The sequence below is a fragment of the Colias croceus genome, chromosome 25, assembly GCF_905220415.1.
Source record: "Colias croceus chromosome 25, ilColCroc2.1".
Taxonomy (NCBI): domain Eukaryota; kingdom Metazoa; phylum Arthropoda; class Insecta; order Lepidoptera; family Pieridae; genus Colias; species Colias croceus.
Genome location: NC_059561.1, coordinates 7,631,450 through 7,653,330, shown reverse-complemented (window position 1 = coordinate 7,653,330; position 21,881 = coordinate 7,631,450). Strand labels below are relative to the sequence as shown.

The 21,881-nt window shown below is 34.2% G+C and overlaps 1 protein-coding gene across 2 annotated transcripts in view; it reads right to left on the bottom strand.

Annotated features, from left to right (window-relative positions):
• Positions 1–21,676, bottom strand: part of LOC123703252 (homeobox protein orthopedia-like) — a 34,198-nt gene extending 12,522 nt beyond the window's left edge. The window contains exons 1-4 of one of the 2 annotated variants that reach the window (XM_045651196.1): positions 21,264–21,676; positions 17,010–17,126; positions 13,926–14,034; positions 12,995–13,112 (exon numbers count right to left, since the gene is read on the bottom strand). In XM_045651196.1, the coding sequence (XP_045507152.1) occupies positions 12,995–13,112; positions 13,926–14,034; positions 17,010–17,126; positions 21,264–21,297 (378 nt within the window). In that variant the 5' untranslated portion in view covers positions 21,298–21,676. The remainder of the gene's footprint in view (positions 1–12,994; positions 13,113–13,925; positions 14,035–17,009; positions 17,127–21,263) is intronic. The other variant, XM_045651197.1, reaches the window with a different exon arrangement.
• Positions 21,677–21,881: the final 205 nt, after the last annotated feature.

The following is a 21,881-nucleotide window of genomic DNA, read 5'->3' as shown; positions in this document are numbered from 1 at the left end:
CCTACCTAACCTATTGAAATGTGTTAATCCGTTCACTGTGAATGAATATACATAATATACCTACTTATTTGAAAATATTTCCACTTAATGTCTATCTATATCTCTATACTAGATTTCCGCCCGCGGCTTCGCCCGCGTTTGCAAAGGAAAACCCGCATAGTTCCCGTTCCCGTGGGATTTCCGGGATAAAAACTATCCTATGTGTTAATCCAAGTTACCCTCTATATGTGTGCTAAATTTCATTGTAATCGGTTCAGTAGTTTTTACGTGAAAGAGTAACAAACATCCATACATCCATACATCCTTACAAACTTTCGCCTTTATAATATATATTAGATATTATATCTCTATCTATTTGAAACTATTAATATTACCAGATTATAATATAACATTTATAAGGAGCCGTTTATCACAACTTGCTGATAAAGTTACCAACATCTTATTTAACACATTTTTACCTATATTTCCGTACCTAAGTATATACTTACGGCCTTACTAATAAAAAAATAAACAATGGATAAATTTCTATCATTTTCTACTATAGCTTTGTCCTGCTCTTGCTCACATGAAACGTCAATCATAAAAAGAAGACAGGTTATTGCAATAACTAATCCATTGCATAGCGAATGGGTAACATTTTATTAGTAAGACCGTTAAACATTAATTTAACCATCTTTAACTGATAGACAGGGCCGGATCTACCCATGGGCTTTATGGGCTGCAGCCCAGGGCCCCGAGGTTAAAAGGGCCCCCATACCCCGATAAAAACAATAGGCGATAATTTGAAAAAAAAATCTGTTATGTCGGTTTTCGAAAAAAAAAAATTGATGAAAATCGCATACCTACTTCAATAACTTTTGCTAACATGTAAAAGGATGCTTGCATGTTGATTTTCAACTTATAGAAATTATTTTCTATATATTTATTGAAACTATTTGGTTATTTTATATAATATATGTCGTGGCCATAAAGTAGATTTGCTCATTTCATGAAATGATTGATCATTACACGAAATGGTTGCATTTCATGAAATGGTTAATTGTCTATTGGCCACATCATGATGTGGCTTGAGCAGATCAATGATAAGAAATCGTTTCTCGATATAGGCAACTAAACGCGCGGTTTTTTTCACGAAATGATCAAAATTATTTGATCATGCATAGCTGCAAGCGCTGTGTTTATGTGTGGAGATGGCGGCCCCTGGCGAAAATTTCATTATTCGCAGTTAACAACTTCACAATTCGTTTAATTAAAATATGAAGAAAGTCATAGCAAAGAATTTACGACGAAGAGGTTCCAGTTCTATGGAAACTGCGGATATCTTATATTAAAAAAATGTGTGCGTGTACTCTTTATGTCCTTATTTTTCAAAAAATTATTTACTATACACAATATTACAGAAATACGTTAGTCACACGATCGTCGCTTCGCTCCTCGCTACCTATTTAAATATTTACACCGGCCGCTGCTGCAACTCGCTCGCTTCGCTCGCTCGGCTCGTGCGGTAGTTCAAAAGTTAAACTAAGATGCTCGTCGCTTTGCTCCTCGCTACCTATTTGAATATATACGCCTCCGCGCTACGCAGTTCAAAAGTTAACCTACAACGCTCGTCGCTATAGGGATAAGAAAAAGATGGCGCGTAACGGAAAAATGTCACGCGTAACGAAAAAATGTTACACTATTTTTTTTTCCAACCCCGATAAAAAAGTTTCACTTCAATAATTTATCAATTTACAAAAAAAATATATGTTTATACAGTAGAATCACCAATCAAGCAAACACGTGTTTACGTGAGTCATAGATTTATTATCGTATACTCCTAAAATGTTTTCTAAGAAACAATAGTGTACTTACATTGTCGGCATAAAAATAGTGCATTACATAAAGTCGGTAACTTATTTTTGTTCTAACATTAGAGGTAATAAATTCCTGATGATCAAGTTGTAAAGGTTGTAAAATAAAAAAAAAGATGGCGCGTAACGCAAAAACGTTTTAGTTTTAGACAAAAATTTTTGTCTAGCCCCGATAAAGAAGTTTCACTTCAAAAAAAAAATTCGTCTAGAATCCTATAATTATATTTATATATCCCAGAATATTATTGTAATTGCTTCTTTTCTAAAAAGCGATTCGCTTCTGGCACTCACCGGCCGCTGCCGCGGCACGCTCGCTTTGCTCGCTCGTCTCGTGCGTTGTTTTAACAAAGTCTAACCTAACCTAACTATTTCCTATTACAAAAACGATTCGCTTCTGGCACTCGCCGGCTGCCGCCGCGGCACTAGCTAGAAAGACAATAAACCAGTTTTTAAAATATTCGAAATAATATTATTAAATATTCTTTTAATATTTTATGGACTCCCTATATTTTATACGATCTGGCAAAATGTGGATGACAAAATCGTGAAACGTTGACGATTCAACGATTTGGTCAAACTATGTAAGCCACATCATGAAATGCGACATTTCGTGAAATGATCAATCATTTCATGAAGTGAGCAAATCTACGATATGGCCACGACATATACATAATAATAATTAGCTGCCCCGCGATTTCACCCACGTGGCTCCGATCCTGTTGGTCTTAGCGTGATGATGATGATGATGATGATGGCTACCACCATCGAAAGAATAAGTAATCACTGTGTTACTTATACTATATATAATATTCATTTTACTATTAACAATTTTTTTGCAACAATCTACCATGGTGCCTTTATCAACGAACCTAAAAATAGGACGATAAATGTAAATTTGATAAAAACCAAATATTATGTATCATCTAATTCATATTAATACCCAAAAGTGTAATAAATATGAAACTATCTATTAAAAATATTAGTTTACTAATTATTTAATATAAGTATTATTTAATAAAATGATACTATAATAATAAGTAATAAAGTTATTAGTTACGTTTATCTTTTAAGCGGACTCATTTCGATGTAATTTCACTTATTTCGATGACATTTTAATTATTTTAAATAAAAAATTGCGTATGGCACCCATTTAACAACGAATAAAACGTCTTGCAATAAAAAAAAATATGTCTGATGGATTTATCTAAAGGCAAAAGATTAAAAATTACGCGTTAAAAAATGACTAAAGTTAAGTATATCTTCCTGTGCAGATAAGATGCGCTCATATAAACGCAACCACTACCGCCAGCCAGACAGCCCGGACTCTAACCGAAATAGCAAGAGAAACAGTATATCAAAATCCCAACTATACTAGAATGACTTTTTTTAAAACGTTACTAGCTCCCGTACCATTAATTATTATTATTATTTTAAATAAAATAACTGTCACATAAATAATCTGTCAGATTCTTTTACTAATTTATAATAAATTAATAACATTATTTTATTATCTTTTTATTATCTCTATATTAGGTACTAGCTTGAAAAATTAAGATTTTTTTTCTACATATTTTTCCAGGATAAAAAGTATCCTATTTTACGCCCAGGATAATAAGGTACAATTATACCAAGATTCATCGAAATCGAACCGTTAGTTTTCACGTGATGTCTTCACATACCGACAGACAGACAAAAATTTTTTTAATCACATATTTGGGTTTGGTATCGATCCAGTACAGAATTGACACCCGGGTGAGCGACCGTCCGATTAGGGCCCTTCTGGCCTCCTCCACTCAAGCGACAGCTCAAGCCGAGGTTCGTGGTCCCCGTCAAGGGGGGACGCCCTTGTGCATGTCGCTACCAGGGTGAACCTTAAAATGTAGAAGCCCTTCTGGCTAACATTGAGAAACACAGAAACAGAATTGACCCTTCTACAGATTTATTTTATGTATAGATAAAAAAATACGTGTCACTTTGTTTGTCCGCGATAGAGTACTGAACTAATGAAACGATTTAAAATAAAATTTGATTATGTTAAAATAACAAAATTGCGAAAGTAAGTATGAAACTAATATGAAAATTTCCAAAAAAAGGCCCCTGAGTAGTTTCAGCCCAGGGCCCCACAAGTTCACGGTCCGGCCCTGCTGATAGATTAAAGCAGGAAACAAGCAGAAACCGCGACATTTGCCATAAGTATCACATTATCATCTTAAAAGTTCTAAAAATCACGCCATACCGCTACATTATATTCACAAAAATGCATTAATATTCATGCCCCTTGCATGGCCCATGGCCCAAGCCCCAGGGACATATAATTCGGTTCTCTTGTCCCCGTCACACCGTTCAAATGGATGCACCTTGTTACATGGAAAACGTTTTTGTTTGTCTGTTGTTTTGTCGCGTATTTGGGGTAAGTTTGTTTACGTGCAGCTATGGAAGCACTGGTCCTTGTGTCGACTTTTATAGTAGATATTAACAAAACCTATATCCTGGATAATACGTTACTTGATAACTTTTTAAAAAGTGTGCGCTTTACGTGTGTGTTACGGTATTTTCAGTAAAAATTACTGAGATAGTCGGTAAAATAATGTAAATGCTGACAACACTGATTATTTATAATTAAATTTTTGGAAAAAAAATGGCTAATTTTAGTCAAAATTTATAGTTTTCTTACAAGAAATGAAGATCCTTATCATCCAAGTATCCACCTTGGTGAGAAAAATTAATATTTTTAAGGAAAATTAAAAAAAAAGCATGAATGTCTTTATTTTTTATTAAAGACCTTAAAATGAGCTATAATTCTTCCATTTACAATATCACAAAATTCTCCATAGATTTTGAGATATTTGATGCAATACCAAACAACCCTAGACTTTGTTGATGTGTGTACTTATGTACTATTTCCATTTCCCTTTATTAGAAGCATGAAACTATAACATGCATTGGTATCTCTGTATAATTGAGTGGACATCATCCATTGATTGGTTAGATTGTACAAACATATTTAATGAAGCTTTCTTGTTTTGGGATAATAGCTTCTATGTTTATGTAGGTAGAGACTAGATTGCTTTGATTAGTTTATAGTTTGAGCAAATGTTTTGCATTGGGTTTAGTAAATGTTGTGTGATGTGTGATGTTTTGAAGACTAGGTTACGGGTTAAATAATATCCTACTTGAATACTATAATTATGCGAAAACTTGTGAGGATGGATAGATGAATGTTTGTTATTCTTTCAAGTCAATACTACTGAACCGATTACAATGAAATTTGGTATCCTGTAGACCACAATCCACATAAGCTACTTTTTATCCCGGAAATCCCCCAGAAACGGGAACTATGCGGGTTTTTGTCTGAAAACGCGGGCGAAGCCGCGGGCGGAGATACAGCACAGTTATATCTTGTGAATTAAACGAGATATAAAAATATTGCACAGAAATGAAACTTGCATTACAAGTTAACACCATTCTAAAATTAATTGTAAATAATAAATAAACAAAAGGCGCTAAGTCGCATCAAATATTGATGAGCCGGTGGGGCGTCGCGTCCCCTCCGAGCAAACACGCGGCTGTTTATTAAGGGATTACCAGATTTGCTGCTAAGCTTTGGTTATGCGGTTTAAATGAAATGTGATATTAATATTGTTATTGTTGACTTTTTAACGCCGAATCGAGGGAAATTTTTAGGATATGAAAGGAGGTTGTGTATCTCTAAAATAGCTTAGTAATTTGGTTTTTTCTTGTACCTATGTAAAATTATATAAATATGTAGTAGAGAATTTTTATATATGACGTAGATTACTTTCGTATACCATTACAATAAAACAACAGTCGATTCAAGCCTTGCTCCATAATAAAGTATAAATGTAGGTATTCAGTTTTGTATTTATAGACTGCTAGCGGTCTGCCCCGGATTCGCGCGTGGTACATATTTCGCAATAAAAAGTAGCCTATGTCCTTTCTCGGGTATCAAAATATCTCCATACCAAATTTCATGCAAATTGGTTCAGTAGTTTAGGCGTGATTGAGTAACGGACAGACAGACAGAGTTATTTTCGCATTTATAATATTAGTATGGATAATTTCTATATTCCTATTAACGAACCTGAAGTTAAAATATTAAATCAGCAAGACAGCCATTAGATTTTTATGAAGAGGTGTTATTTTAATTTTTATTATTCCACCATTTAAAAATAGTACCTAGGTATCTCACTTTACTTACATATTTAGCATCATCATCATCATAGTTTAAAAAAAGTGTTAATGTAAATGATTCTTATTAAGCATTTTTAAAAATATATTGCATAGTGTATATCGAAGCTACCTACCTACCTTTATACATATATTATTTAGTACCTACTATTTTATTAAAGACTAGCTGTGCCCTGCGGTTTTACAGTGCTCCGCTCATGTTAGTCTTAGCGTGATGATATATCCCCTTCCTCGATAAATGGGCTATCTAACACCGAAAGATTTTTTCAAATCGGACCAGTAGGTACCTGAGATTAGCGCGATCAAACAAAAAAGCTCTTCAGCTTTATAATATTAGTATAGATTTAATTAGGTTGTTATACCATTAGAAAATGTTCACACATACAAAAATAAAAGGCAAGAAAAGCCAAAATTTGTGTAGCAAACTAATTAAGCTAGCAACACCGACCGGGACCCCCGCGGTATTAGCACAGATCCTCAATATCATTTATTGCAAATGGCCGACTAAATCAAGCGCAAATCCCTGCAATGGCAACTTTTGGCGGGCTTTTTTGATGGCAACATTATCTTTTATTGAGAAAAGTGTTTATGGTTTTTATGTTTGTTTTTATTTTGTAGTTTGGTAGTTGTAGGCTTGTTGTAGGTAATGCTCGAGTTGTTTTTTAGTATTATTGTATTGATATTTAAAACAAAATGCCTTTGTATCCCATTTGCTAGGTATATCACAATTGTATCTATACCTAATAATATTATAAAGCTAAAGAGTTTGTTTGTTTGTTTGCTTGAACGCGCTAATCTGAGGAACCACGGGTCCGATTTTTAAAATTATTTCTATGTTTGATAGTCTATTCAGGACTAAGAATCTAGTCTGCATTTACCTATCTAGGAAAGCTATAATAGGCTAAAAACCATCATATTACTAAGAACAATAGGAGCAGAGCAATGCGGGTAAAACCGCACAGCATATCAAGTTATTTCTAAAACTACTACTAGGTATAAGAATTCTAATTCGATTCTGATCAGAAATAAATCCTAAAAAATAAGTAATAAAATCAACTATCGAAATATTACAGTCATAAAGTATCGATAAACACCTTTCCATCGATAACTGGGTGCGTCAAACAGCTGGTCTATCTATTGATATTAATTGTATAATCCAATCATTTTTGTTTCATCATTTGCGATTAAACTGATTTAAAAGAGGGTTAGGGCAGATGTGTGTTTGCTGTCGGTAACCCTAAAGTATTCGATAAATGGAATATATTTTATTCATACTTTTGTCTTGTTAAACTACACTTAAATATTACAAGGAAGAAAGATTTTTTTTATGTGGAACTCAAAAACTACGATATTAAATCGTAATAGAGTTTAAAAAGTGTCAGTAGAATTTATTTTTCTTTCGTATATTTAAGTATGTACAGTAAAGGCATAGTATTACAATATTTCATAGGTAATAGGTACTGTGGTATAAAAGCAACTATAAAGAGAACTTTACACTATAGTAAAAGCTTGCTTACAGATACCAATTACAATTATTAGGTAAACTGGAAACTGAAACATGTCTTTATTGTGAACACGGAAGAGTTTTGATGAAAATTAATTTATTCAATTTGATATTTAATTACCGACGTAAGAACATGATATTTAATTGCCCACATAAGACGTAGGTATCTATCGTTCTATTTTCTTTATACTATGGTTCTATGTTCATACCTATAAGAACAAATTAAGACTTGTACAATATACAAAAATAGTCCACATAGCACCTAGTCATATAATTTCCATAAACAAGTGTAAAACCACAGTAAAAGTGTAAAACAGAAGGTAAACTCAACGTTTGACCGCCATAAGTTATTGGCTAATAAATCTTAATTCACCATAATACTGCCTAATGCTTTAGGGATGCGCCGAACACGGAAAGATACTTTGCGAAAATTATTCGTTTTTTGTAGGGGAAACTTTATGTAGTATTTTGTTTAGTAAGTAGGATTTTTTTCTAATATTAGTAAAGGGGTTGTCACGGTCACTCACGGATTCTTTTAATTAATTAAGGTGATATTTATCAACTTATCATTTAAACAAAACCAGTCAATGACAATCGTGTCTCAGTAGATAGTTATATTGCTTGTTGGTATGGTACTAAATGAAAGAAATATGTAACCAAAAATATAATTCCAAAATCGAAAACAGGAAAATAAACTGGACACCATATCAATATTAATTACAATTGAGATACACTGACGCAAATCTATTGAATAAATAAATCAAACAGATCCAAAATAAAACAGGAATGGAGGGAAAATCGGATAAACGTCCGTTAGACAATTTAACTGTGAAAAATCGTAAAATGTGAGAATTATTAATGGTATAGAGAAACATTTCTCGTGTACATCTGTCCGTCCGTGACTCCGGAAAGCACGGACATAAAACTACTCTTACTGGCGTTATCATAATTTATTATTTACATGTGCAACGCGAAAATTCAATGGCTCGCAACTGAAATAGTTCGATGGAGTGATATCGAATTCGGTATTTGTTTTAATGGTTTCTATTTTTATGTTTGAAATAAAATTTCGACTTTAAATAAGGATGTAAGTTTACCTACATGTGATTAAAACTATTATTTTCTCATAAAATTCATATTCATCAAACATTCGGCAAAATTTCTTAACAAGCTAAAGTTATTGATTTTTACCGCTTTGTGAACTCAAAGCGCAAATTACTAATCTATACATATTTTTCACCAACTAAAGACAAGAAGAAGAAAAAAATTACAAGAAAGAACTTGTAATTTTAAACAAATTAAAATAATAAAAAAATGTGTCAAAATATCGATACGCTAGCACAGCACTAGAGCAATATATCTTTTTAATAATGAAAGGATTTAGTAAACAAAGTGGTAGGGGAGGCGACTTTTTATTTGGCACCGAATCGAATGACGTCATGCATCGCTAATGAGCCATGCTCTGTTTTTGCGTATCTACTATTTGTTCCACCTTGTTTTGTTATCAATTTGTTTGTCTGTTTGTTCGTTGATATGGAACTGCTGGTTTTTTATGGTTAGTCTTGCTTTTTGATTTAGCTTTGTTGGAGTTCTATTTTGTTTCAGCGTTATTAAGACTAAAAGTATTGGCAAGATATATTTTGAAGTGAAACTTCTTTATCGGGGTTAGAAAAAAATTTAGTGTAACATTTTTTCGTTACGCGTGACATTTTTCCGTTACGCGCCATCTTCGTTTCACTTCTTACGTGTGAACAGTGAACACTAGTACACGCACACATTTTTTATTGTATAGTATTTTCGTATTACATAATATTGCTATATTTCTTTTCGATGTTGTTTGTCCAGTTGTGGAATAACAACTAAAATTTAAGTTATTTTATTGCCAATAAAAATAATTTATTTATTTTACACTTAATTAATTGTACAAATAGGAAACCTTAGAATTAATTACATCTAAAAACAGAGTACAATTAACTTGGCGGCCTTATCACTAAGTAGTGATCTCTACCAGGCAACCACGGTAAAAGGTAACAAGCAAAGAGGTCACTAAAATGGCGGGACGAGAACAGAGAAAAAAATAATAATAATAATAGTACTTAGCAAGAAAAACAGAAAAATAAAGAGGTTTCATCATTCAAACATGTATAAAACATATTATAATTTTCACAATTGCGAAAGAAACATCTTAGAATTATACAGCGTTTTCTATATTTTATTTGCCATAATTCTCGTATTAAATTACACAGATAATTCCACACCAAAATCTAAACGCTTTCCCATACGCCAATCGTACAAAAGATCTCACAGCCGATAGCAGTGGTCCAGTCAGTCAGGCAAAAAAGCAAAAAAAACCACAAAAGTCAAACAAACTCGGTGAGCTATAAAATAAATACATCGAGGTAAGAATCTCGCGGTGTGGCGCGAAATTAACAAAAACGCTTTATGCTGGGTTTACACTCTCTATGAAGCGGAAAAATTGATAAAAAATGAAATAATATTTATGAAAACCTTCGAATCCTTACATTCCTTACTAATATAATGAGAAAGTGCGTTTCTTGGTCGCTCTTTCACGATTTTATGAATTTTGACAAAAGACTCCTTAATATTATACGTACCTCGAAATAATAAGACCTCAGAGCTGTTACTTATAAAGATTTTTTTCGAGCAATCTAAGAATGAGAGAAAGAGTACCTATCTACTTATCATTATTATATTACGCTGAAATTGTATAGGTTTAGCATAAATATTAAAATTCATAAAGATTTAATTACGCAAGCTAATAAGTGTATCATTAGCGAGTGTCTTTTCCTATTTATGTAATGTTAATAAAATTCTAATTAGCCACAAGCGTATTGGAAATTCATTAAATATATTATGAATTTGTTATAAAATCTAATTTCATCTTCAGAAGATCTTTATCATAATAATTAATTGATGAGAATTGTGATTCAAATGTGTATTAAATTTTTTCGCAGGTCAATCGGGTAAAAAGTATTTACCCTTATTCAAGCCCCTTTTAACCAGAAAAAGTAAAATCATTAATCATCCAAACTTCACGTTTAAACTAGGCTTTGAAAAAATAAAAAGGTTAAGCGAGAGTGTAACACCACCAGAGGTCCGCCATGTTAAGGCTACTGTTTGTCGACATTTTATTATTTCCTCGTGTGAATGGTTTTCGGATGTTACTCATTTACTGCTATAACTATAGCTCTGTGACCTGACCTTGCTTGGGTTTAATATTTATGAGGTTTTGAATGTTATATAAGGAGATAAGTTATAATATTATTGTGAGAAGTTTTAGTCATAACATTGCAAATATCATAGGTAGGTATGTGATACGACGTACTACGTTATAAACTAAGTTTCTAGGTAGGTACTGTTTTTATTTTTCAGTACAATTACGATTGTTTGATTTGAATTGATGAAGTTGTTATTAATTATTGCACTAACGACTTGAATTAAATCAAATTTTTTATATTTCTTTTTCCAAAATTTGACATCGAACACGACTACCCGCTTCCGTCTTCCCAGATAAATACAACCTAAACACATTCAAGGCAAGAGTGAATAGGCTCTATCTAGGCAGGCATGCCATTCCATAGACTGCATCACTACTTACCATCAGGTAATGGTGCAGTCAAATGCCTGGCTATTTCTGATAAAAAAAAATATATTTTTTCAAGCTCAATTTACAATACATAAAATCCACAGCCCAAGTTATCCACACCTTTATTTCGTCTATAAGCTGTATTCCCTCAAGAGCAGTATTTGCGAGCACCAGCCTACAGCCTGTTTGTCAAACACACACACAAACAAGAATAGACCCGTTTCTCGAAATCTCACAACTATATGAATGTTTACGTATCGGCCTGTTTGTTTTACTGTGGTATATGTTTTAGATCGTGAATGGTTGGCTTTTTGTTATGAAATTAGTTTTGATATTTTTTATAAAGTGTTTTGAATGTATTAATGTAGATTCAGTAAACAATTTTTATTTTATTTAACGTACAACGGTACAAGTAATTAGGTACCTAAGTGTTTTCATAACAAAATTAATTTTATCAAAAACTTCAGATACTAAATATAAACTTAAACACTCAAATGCATATAAGACCTTTTATCATGCACTAATTTTGTATACTTATAGCTTGTTCTAATTGGCCTATCCAAAGATACTACTGACACGAATTTAACTGTCTTCCCTTCCATCTCATTGGCTGTTAACTCATCAAATTACTACAAAATAAATAGAATATTAACGTCTGTTAGTAATCTCATTAGGAGCCAATAAAGAAGCCGCCGGCATGTCACCGTGTTAACGAAATACAAATATTTGAGACACAAATTAAGTCTAATATCCAATGCAAAGTAGTGTTTAACTTGAGACTAAGTGATTCCACAAAGTCACTTTTAGCGGGCTGTAGATAGAATTAGAGAATTATCATCAATAACATGTTGGATCAATACAAGTGTCGATTATGTGTTTATCGGAGTATGTGTGTAGGAAATCAAACATTTATTTATTCAAATTTACTTCGTTGAAGAAATTAATTTTCAATACGGAAAGAAATTACCTACAGCTGAACAGAAAATAGCAGCATTAATAATATTGGCCAAATTGCAATAAATAATATGTAGTATGACATGGGCAATTTTATAATAGATAGGTACGCTTAGTTACGATTGTGCACATTCGTACAAATTCAAGATATTGACCTTAATACAATTTTACATTTTTATAGTCAGAAGTAGATAATTGAAGAGCATTAAATTTATTGACTGCACTATCGCGTGATGAACATTTAACACCCTCGACCACCCATTTGCGACACCTTTAACATGCATAAAAGTTCAAATATGAGGCGGTATAAAAGTCATTTATAAGTAATATTCCGAAGGTTGAATCAGGTAGAAGGTCTTGTGAAATGTATCAATGTAGTGCAACTTTTGTATGCGATGTGCGAAGTGGGAGTCACGCAAGGTGAAGCAATGGGACCGCTGTTTAATCTTTTATATTTTTTCAAATGTAATTCAAATAAGCTAAAAGGATAACAGGTAACGGTTCAAACTTTTGATTTCGTTGTTGTGGATATTTTAATTTCATATTGATATTATAAACGATAATAACAATTAAAATGTATTTTAGATATTTTCCGTTTTCGTATTTTACCTTTTACTATAAACGCTGTTGGTTTCAAACGACTTTCACTAACTCATCAATTAAAAACGGCTCCAAAAGGCAGTTTTAGCCACAAATTGAATACAAGCCCGTGATTATATTAAAAGCTTCGTAGAATTAAAAAAAAATGTAGGAGACCTTGCGATCTAAGTCAATGGACAGAGGTTCGAATACCGTCTTATAATAGTTTTTATTACTTTTCAAATAATTATGAATTATAAGAATTTCATTATTATTAGCATAACTTACCTGTACTCGACTCTCCGTCAAGCCGATCCTCATTGCTATCTCCTCTCTCATGAAGATGTCAGGATAATGCGTTTTTGTGAAGCATCTCTCCAGTTCATTTAGTTGAGCCGGTGTAAACCTATGCAAATAGATGTTCAAATTATTTATTTCATTTGTTCTGATTTGTGCAGCAAATGATCGTCGATGTTTGCCGACATTTAGGCCTGCACTATCGTCATTGCCTCTACTTGCCCAACGCTACCAAATGTGAAGAGGGCTCAACACATTATATGTATACATACCATCATAACTTACGTTTCGTTACAGAGATGATACAAATGACTGGATTACTTGATTGTCCATTATTAAATTCTACTTCAAAGTAATAAGTTTAATAATTATTATTTTTGGTAATAATTATTGATATCTTAATGAAAATTGTAAGTTGTAACAAATAAATAATGTACATAACTAAACTACCTTGTTCATGAAACAATATCCTACTATGAATACATTAAACAGAACTTCCCTTACCCCAAAAGGCAATGGATCGATTTCCCTGGAGGATACCTGACCTACTTGGCAACGAAATGTGTTAAAATCTTGCTCACAAAATGTCTCAACAAACGAAAAATCATTTTAAAAGGGAACATGAAAAATCACGGATTAAAACTTTATCGAAAGTTATACGACGTACTATTTTTTATTTTATTTATCATACGACGTACTATACAGTAAAATTTTGAAATAATCTATCATTTGTGCTTTAAGACTAGACTACTAGACTAAGTACCTAGGTACCTAAATAGTGCTTTTTAAAAACGAAATTAAAAAATTTGCTTCACAGCAATTTGTGTTGCATCTTTACATTAGCCAGATTAGTTTTTACATTAAAACTCAAACTCTTTTAACCGCAGATGATGTCGGCAAGTTATAACATTTTACCACTTACCTAGTCCTGTGTCGCTTCTGTTTCGCCGGCTTGTCGCTGTCTGACGCGGAGGAGGACATGCTGACGGGCACCGTGGCCATGTGCTGGCTGTGCTGCTGGTGAATTCCACCTGGCAAACAAAAGCATTACTATCTAATATGCTAGCCTCTCGCCTCTGCTCCGTCTGTAGGTAGTGACCCGGAATAAAAACGAAATAAAATAATGCATGTTTCACTCAGGAATAATGTAGCCTTCTGTTGGAGAATTTTTCCAATTGACTCATTAGTTTCGGAGCCTAATCAAACAAACAAATATCAAATCTTTCTTCTTTACAATATCAGTGTTGATAGCACTGGTATATTTTTGGCAATTTGATTCATGCGTCATGCAACTACAGAATTTCTGGCCAACTCTTTTCTGTAGTAACTACTTTCCTGTTCAAATATTTTCATTTGTTTTATGACGTATCAAGAGCGCTTCTAAAAAGACTTCCCGAATAAATATAAATGGTATTTGTGGTAGGTGTGAGTTTCGTATTTGATATTTGTTTAGAAATGACTCTTTTTCGGTTATTTGAGTCATAACGGGGACAGTACAATTCAGGCGATGCTTTCTATATTCTTATTATAGAAATTGAACATTTGAAACTTATTCATTTAGAGCAATTGAAAAATAATTATATATCTAATAATAGATATCTATAAGATAAAGATGAAAAATGTTGTGTGGTTTTATGAAACCACGGTAAAAGTGAAACTTAGGCACAAAATTATCGTATTTGTACGATAATTATCGTACGGTTCGACCGATGCGCTACACAGAGCAAAAAGTTTGAGACGATGTAATAAAAGTTTCACTTTAACAAGAAAAACATAATAATTGGTCGACTCGGTAATAGGTATGGTCTACTCGAAGGAGCGGTCTAATTGGTCTACTCGGTAATAGGTTTGGTCTACTCGAATGTGCGGTCTACTTGGTCTACTCGGTAATAGGTTTGGTCTACTCGAAGGTGCGGTCTACTTGGTCTACTCGGTAATAGGTTTGGTCTACTCGAATGTGCGGTCTACTTGGTCTACTCGGAAATTGATGTTGTCTACTCGGAAATTGGTGTGGTCTACTTGGTCTTCTCTGTGAAGGTGCGGTCTACTTGTTCTACTCGGAATTTGGTGTGGTATACTTGGTCTACTCGGAATTTGGTGTGGTATACTTGGTCTACTCGGTGAAGGTGCGGTCTACTTGGTTTACTCTGATATTGATGTGGTCTACTTGGTCTATTCGATAACAGGATTGGTCTACTTGGTCTACTCGGTAATAGGATTAGTCTACTCTAAGGTGTGGTCTACTTGATCGACTCGGTAATAGGTATGGTCTACTTGGACTCATCGGTGAAGGTGCGGTCTACTTGGTCTACTCGGTAATAGGTTTGGTCTACTCGAAGGTGCGGTCTACTTGGTCTACTCGGTAATAGGTATGGTCTACTCGAAGGTGCGGTCTAATTGGTTTACTCGGTAATAGGTTTGGTCTACTTGAAGGTGCGGTCTACTTGGTCTACTCGGTAATAGGTATGGTCTACTCGAAGGTGTGGTCTACTTGGTCTACTCGGTGAAAGTACGGTCTACTTGGTCTACTCGGTGAAGGTGCGGTCTACTTGGTCTTCTCTGTGAAGGTGCGGTCTACTTGGTCTACTCGGAATTTGGTGTGGTATATTTGGTCTACTCGGTGAAGGTGCGGTCTACTTGGTCTACTCGGTAATAGGTTTGGTCTACTCGAAGTTGCGGTCTACTTGGTCTACTCGGTAATAGGTATGGTCTACTCGGTAATAGGTATGGTCTACTCGAAGGTGCGGTCTACTTGGTCTACTCGGCAATAGGTATGGTCTACTCGAAGGTGTGGTCTACTTGGTCTACTCGGTGAAGGTACGGTCTAATTGGTCTACTCGGTGAAGGTGCGGTCTACTTGGTCTTCTCTGTGAAGGTGCGGTCTACTTGGTCTACTCGGTAATAGGTTTGGTCTACTCGAAGGTGCGGTCTACTTGGTCTACTCGGTAATAGGTATGGTCTACTCGAAGGTGCGGTCTAATTGGTCTACTCGGTAATAGGTTTGGTCTACTCGAAGGAGCGGTCTACTTCGTCTACTCGGTAATAGGTATGGTCTACTCGAAGGAGCGGTCTACTTGGTCTACTCGGTAATAGATATGGTCTACTCGAAGGAGCGGTCTTATTGGTCTACTCAGTAATAAGTTTGGTCTTCTCGAATGTGCGGTCTACTTGGTCTACTCGGTAATAGGTTTGGTCTACTCGAATGTGCGGTCTACTCGGTAATAGGTATGGTCTACTCGAAGGTGCGGTCTACTTGGTCTACTCGGTAATAGGTATGGTCTACTCGAAGGAGCGGTCTTATTGGTCTACTCAGTAATAGGTTTGGTCTACTCGAATGTGCGGTCTACTTGGTCTACTCGGTAATAGGTTTGGTCTACTCGAATGTGCGGTCTACTTGGTCTACTCGGTAATAGGTATGGTCTACTCGAAGGAGCGGTCTAATTGGTCTACTCGGTAATAGGTTTGGTCTACTCGAATGTGCGGTCTACTTGGTCTACTCGGAAATTGATGTAGTCTACTCGGAAATTGGTGTGGTCTATCTACTTGGCCTACTCGGTGAAGGTGAGGTCATGGCGACATATCCAAGGGTGTTGTTTTATGAAACCACGGTAAAAGTGAAACTGTTCGAACGGTTCCGAACACTGCTTTGTGTAGCGCATGTCGCGTGCCGAGTAGGTATACCTACTCGGCAGCCGCGATACACGCGACATGCGCTACACAGACCAAAAAGTTTGAGACGATGTAATAAAAGTTTCACTTTAATAAAAAATGTAAATCATTGCAGGTACCCGATATTGGGAGTTAAAAAGTGCTAATGTGGTAATTGTAAAGTTTCCTTTCTTTGTTATTTCAGAATAAGAAAAGAAGTAGGTAGGTACCTACCTAGGTGGGCCACCATCACCATAAACAATAATGGTTTTACTAATATTTTGTAGGCCTTTTCTTTCTTTTTGATGCAAAAGTATTTCCATCAATGTATTAATTAGTTAATTGATCTATTAGGTACCTTGCAGGTGATCAGCTCTGATGGAGTGCGCCAGCAGCCTGGCGCCGGGCGCATGGTGCCGCTCCACGCTCGGCTTCAAGTCGAGCTTGCTCTCTGAGCACTGCTCTTTGTGACCTGCTGGATTAAGAGGACTAAATAATCTATCTGCAAGACTTGTTAGATGTAAGAGACAACACTTGACGGTGGTAGTCTAATGAAAAAGATAGGTAAAGGAAAAAAGATCTAAAATATAAAAACAAAACCCATCATAACTGTTGCTCAACAAATGTTTATCATGAACACCTACAGACTTAGAATAAACAATATCAACACTTTTGATAATTCTGCGAATTCTCAAAATGAATCGAATAATAATTTATTAATGTTCTTGTAGCTACAATTATTCAATAGCACTCATGTCCGCGCGCTGTAAAATTCATTATTTTGTCACAGCCCTAAGAAAAATTATATTTCAAGCTATATAAGTACGACTGTTCTGCCTGCTCTAATGCGTCTACCATTCATATCAACAAATACCATCTGAACAAGTTCATCATCCTTCTGATAATACTTCATTTAGTTGAGCACAATACAATTACAAGATAATTCGATTAGAATATTGTAAAACGCTAGTCATTGAACACATTACACCACATTTACATTTTACACATTCGTGCAAATAGTGAGGCGACAATACTGCCCACTTTTTGAATTGTTTTATTTCTAATTGTTGTAATATTTATCTTAGCTCTTAGGAAAAAAAGTATATTTAGACAATATTTGTAGATATCTTATCTACAACTTATACAATTTGGGATAAAACCTGCCGTTTTGCTGAAAATTGCGAAAAAGCCTTTGATCCCGAGTTACTTTTTCCGGTTAACGGATCGATAACCAACTTCCAGTCGGGTGCAATTTATTGTAATTTCACTCCTATTTCTTAGTTCAATTTGAGCGAACTTTTCATTGCCATTTTATCGATTTATTGCTTAATAAATGTTTTACTTATAGGTGTAGATGTACCTATTTCATAAATAGTAATTGCAGAGAAATAATTTACTGGTCCTTAAATAACAACTGGGTTATGTAGGTAGCGCTGTTACAGTAAACATACTAAATGAGGAAAGCGGTAGATACCTAGTTAGATACTATATCTATAGTTCAAAGAACTAGATTAGTAGGTATTAAGTAGGTATGTAGAATTTGAAAAACGTTTAAAAAATTGGATTCAATGATTATGCCGTTCGAATAGATAATTAGATAGGTAACAATCTACCTATTTCAATATTTATCTGAAAAGCAGGAAATTCCTTGCACATAAACTTATATTGATAAAATCTTAATAATTCCAAGAGCAAACAGAATACAAATAATTCGTAGCCCAATGCAAATTCATTACGTTTATTCAAATGCGTAATGAAATGTGTAATTTGTGCGCAAATAGAAAATTCCGAGTCCCGGAGATTACCGGGAAAGCGAAATGACGTAACTTCGACGATTTACTTAAGTCCTGCTACTTAACTTGGCTTCTTGTGAGACTTAACAAGTTAGTATGGAAATGTAATAAAAATGTACTAAAGTTAATTATGTTTTTAAGATTTAATGTTTTTGGTAGTTCTTTTAGTACCTAAAATAAAATTTACTGTAAATTAATCGCATTTAAGATCGCTTGTTCCTATCTATCTATTACCTATGTGTGTCAAATTTCATGAAAATCGGTTCAGGAGTTTTGCGTAAAGGAGTAACAAACAAACAAACATGCAAACTTACGCATTTATAATACATATTAATATTAGGAAATTTTAATTAACAAAAATACATATCTCTACCTATACACCTACCTAGGTAATCTGAAAGTGGGTATGTATTTTTCTGTCGAGTCGTGTCGGAGCGATTTTATGATATGATTTTTGGATCAAGAAATATTTAGGAGACCAGGAAATGACGATGTTCATACCGGGGTGAAACATCTAATTCCCATTGGAATTTCCTTTATTCCTATTCCTATAATTCATGATAAAAATACCTATATCTACATGTTTCTTAACGCTTCCTCGATGAATATAGGCTAGGTATCTAACGCCGAAAAAAATTTTCAAATCGGACCCAGGGGCCGTAGACAAAGTAACAATTAAAAAACGATAACGAAGTTAGAAAAGGCAAAAATGTATTGGATTGACATACGCCGCGTTAGATCACGTGGTCTATCTAATGTCAATCCAATACATTTTTGCCTTTTCTAACTTCGTTATCGTTTTGTAATTGTTACTTTGTCTAAGGCCCAGGAAGTTCCTGAGATTAGCGCGTTCGAAAAAACAAACTCTTCAGCTTTATAATTAGCACAGTATTACAATATATTTCCTAAATAGGTATATAGAATACTGTGATATTAGTATAGATTGGGCGGATTGGCATTAACCAAGGATTGAAATATCACTCTCATAGTTTAACACACAAGAAACAAGCAAGAAACTATCAAATAAACACGACTATATACCTACCTATCTATCTTTGGTATAGATTACAAATTAACCACAATAACACCCACCCCACTAAAATGCAGATAATAAACAAGTCTGAGTCTCATTTAATTCGGCTTAGCCAGTTGCACCCTTCGGACATTTTGCTAGACAATTTATTGTATTAAAACGTACTTATTTTCACATTTATGATATTAGAAGTAGTTGTTCAGTGTTCAGAAAATTTTCTAACTTTCTTAACTTATCATTACCTACTTCCTTTAAATAGGTACCTACCTATTAGAAAACTTTAAAAGGTTGTTACCTACCAGTACCTATAAAAATAGAGATTAAATATACCTACAATAATTAATAATAAGTAACTACTTACCTATAGATAAGTAAAAGAAAACTACCAAAGAATTTAATTTAGCTCTGATTATTCTTACCCAGTTAATCTTTAATCAGAAATGAGAACAATTTTACAAATAACCTCTTTTCCACACTTGAACAGCGCAAGATAAAGGAAAAATTGCTTTTTCAACATACCTACCTACAATAACCTAAACTACGTTTATCCGCCGGTTCTGTTTACGGCACCCGATCCCATTAACCCCACTTTACGAGCCCCACATAATCCTGCGGGTGTTTGCGAATAAAATGCACTACCTATTTTACTGTATTGTGAATGTAGGTAGGTATATTTAATTCAAATGTATATTGTCATGTAATTTTAGTAAATTTTGATTTTAAACTAAACACAAAAGATTATAATATGATACCTACCTTACCTAGTTGACGAAGGTTTATTAAAAAGCTCTATATAGGTAAATAGAGATTAGCAATAAGTCTATTATGTTAAAATTTACATACCTAGGTGGCTAGGTACCTATTAAGTTAAAATTACGTAGATAGGTAGGTACCTACCTAGATTGTTATGAAAATCGCGCGATACTTCGGTCGTGGGCTAGTTATTAATAAACACAGACAATCAATTATACCTCTATTGTTTAACTACCTAGAAAAAAATTATAGTTTATAGCTACCTAGTATGTATATGAAAATGTTAAACCTACCCGTAGGATACCTAACTTAAGTTTTATTGTCAACGCGGCGCGGGTTACCTAAGCATTACAAGATTTACAAGGTACCTAGGTAGGTAGGTTCTACGGATCTACGGATAAGTTCTAATCAGTGAGCGCCTTTGATTCTGATAATATAAAGATAAATCAAAGCTTCCGTTTTAATTAATCCTGTCAATTACTTATTAATTAACAGGTTCATGAATATGTATTAATGAACCTAACTATATAAACACAAGTAGGTACCTAATAATTGTATTCGTTGTGAAATATGGACGCATGACGTGTCCTAAACGCAATAGGTACCTAAGTATTTAGTAAATTGATTTAAAAAGGCTAACTTGCTTTTGCTCCATTTCATAAATAAGGATATCTTTTGAATAATTTAAACACTTACATAGTACCTACCTAGTTACTATAATAATTAAATAAAAAGCTCTACAATGAGCTTTTTTAATGATCTTAAAGTTCTATTTCAGGTAGATCAAAAATAATTTAATCTACCTAGTTGATAATTCGTACAAATAAACCTAATGTAAAGATTTAGTCAGTAGTTACCTAGGTACCTACACATTTAATACTTTAATTATCTGTAGGCAGGTATAGGTAGGTAGAGTTTCCGTTTATAAATTTTAAATTTAGAAAAAATACATACTTAAACATGACTTAAACCTACTTCTATTAAAATAAGAAGGTAGGACTATTTCAATGAAATAACAAACATAGAAGCTCACCTCCTAAGGCTGTAGCGGTGAGGTTGTTAAGCATGGCCCCGAAAGGCCAGCCCTGGCCGCGCCCTATGCCGCCATCGTCGCCCCCGCACCACAACAACCCAATCGTTACTTGTACCAACACAGATCCCAGAAACCACCATACGACCCCCACAACACTAACAGCAAAACATTTTCCAAAAAACAACAAAATTCCCAACGAAAAACCGTCACGCAAAACAAACGAATATCAGCAAACGGCGCTTAATTCAAAATAATTATCGCTATATTACACCCAATTAGTTTTAATTACTACTCCGCTCAAACTTATTTACACACTTAATTTTTGTTATAAAATTAATATAACCCGTTTAGTATCAATTTGTATAAATTTTCAGTTTGATTGGTTCGCCCTTAAAATGATCGTTTAATGTGGAAACCCGTCGACGACTGCTACAAAAACAGATAACGCGCACTTTGTGTGCCTCCGCCGAGTTCACGACACACTTACAAACCACGCTTCATCCCTTTCTAACGCGAGCGAACTCCGTATCCCTTATTCACTTTTCGCGGCACATCAGTAATGGATGCTTACATTTTGTTTACGGTCGATTTGAACAAACGAATAATCTATTATTTCAT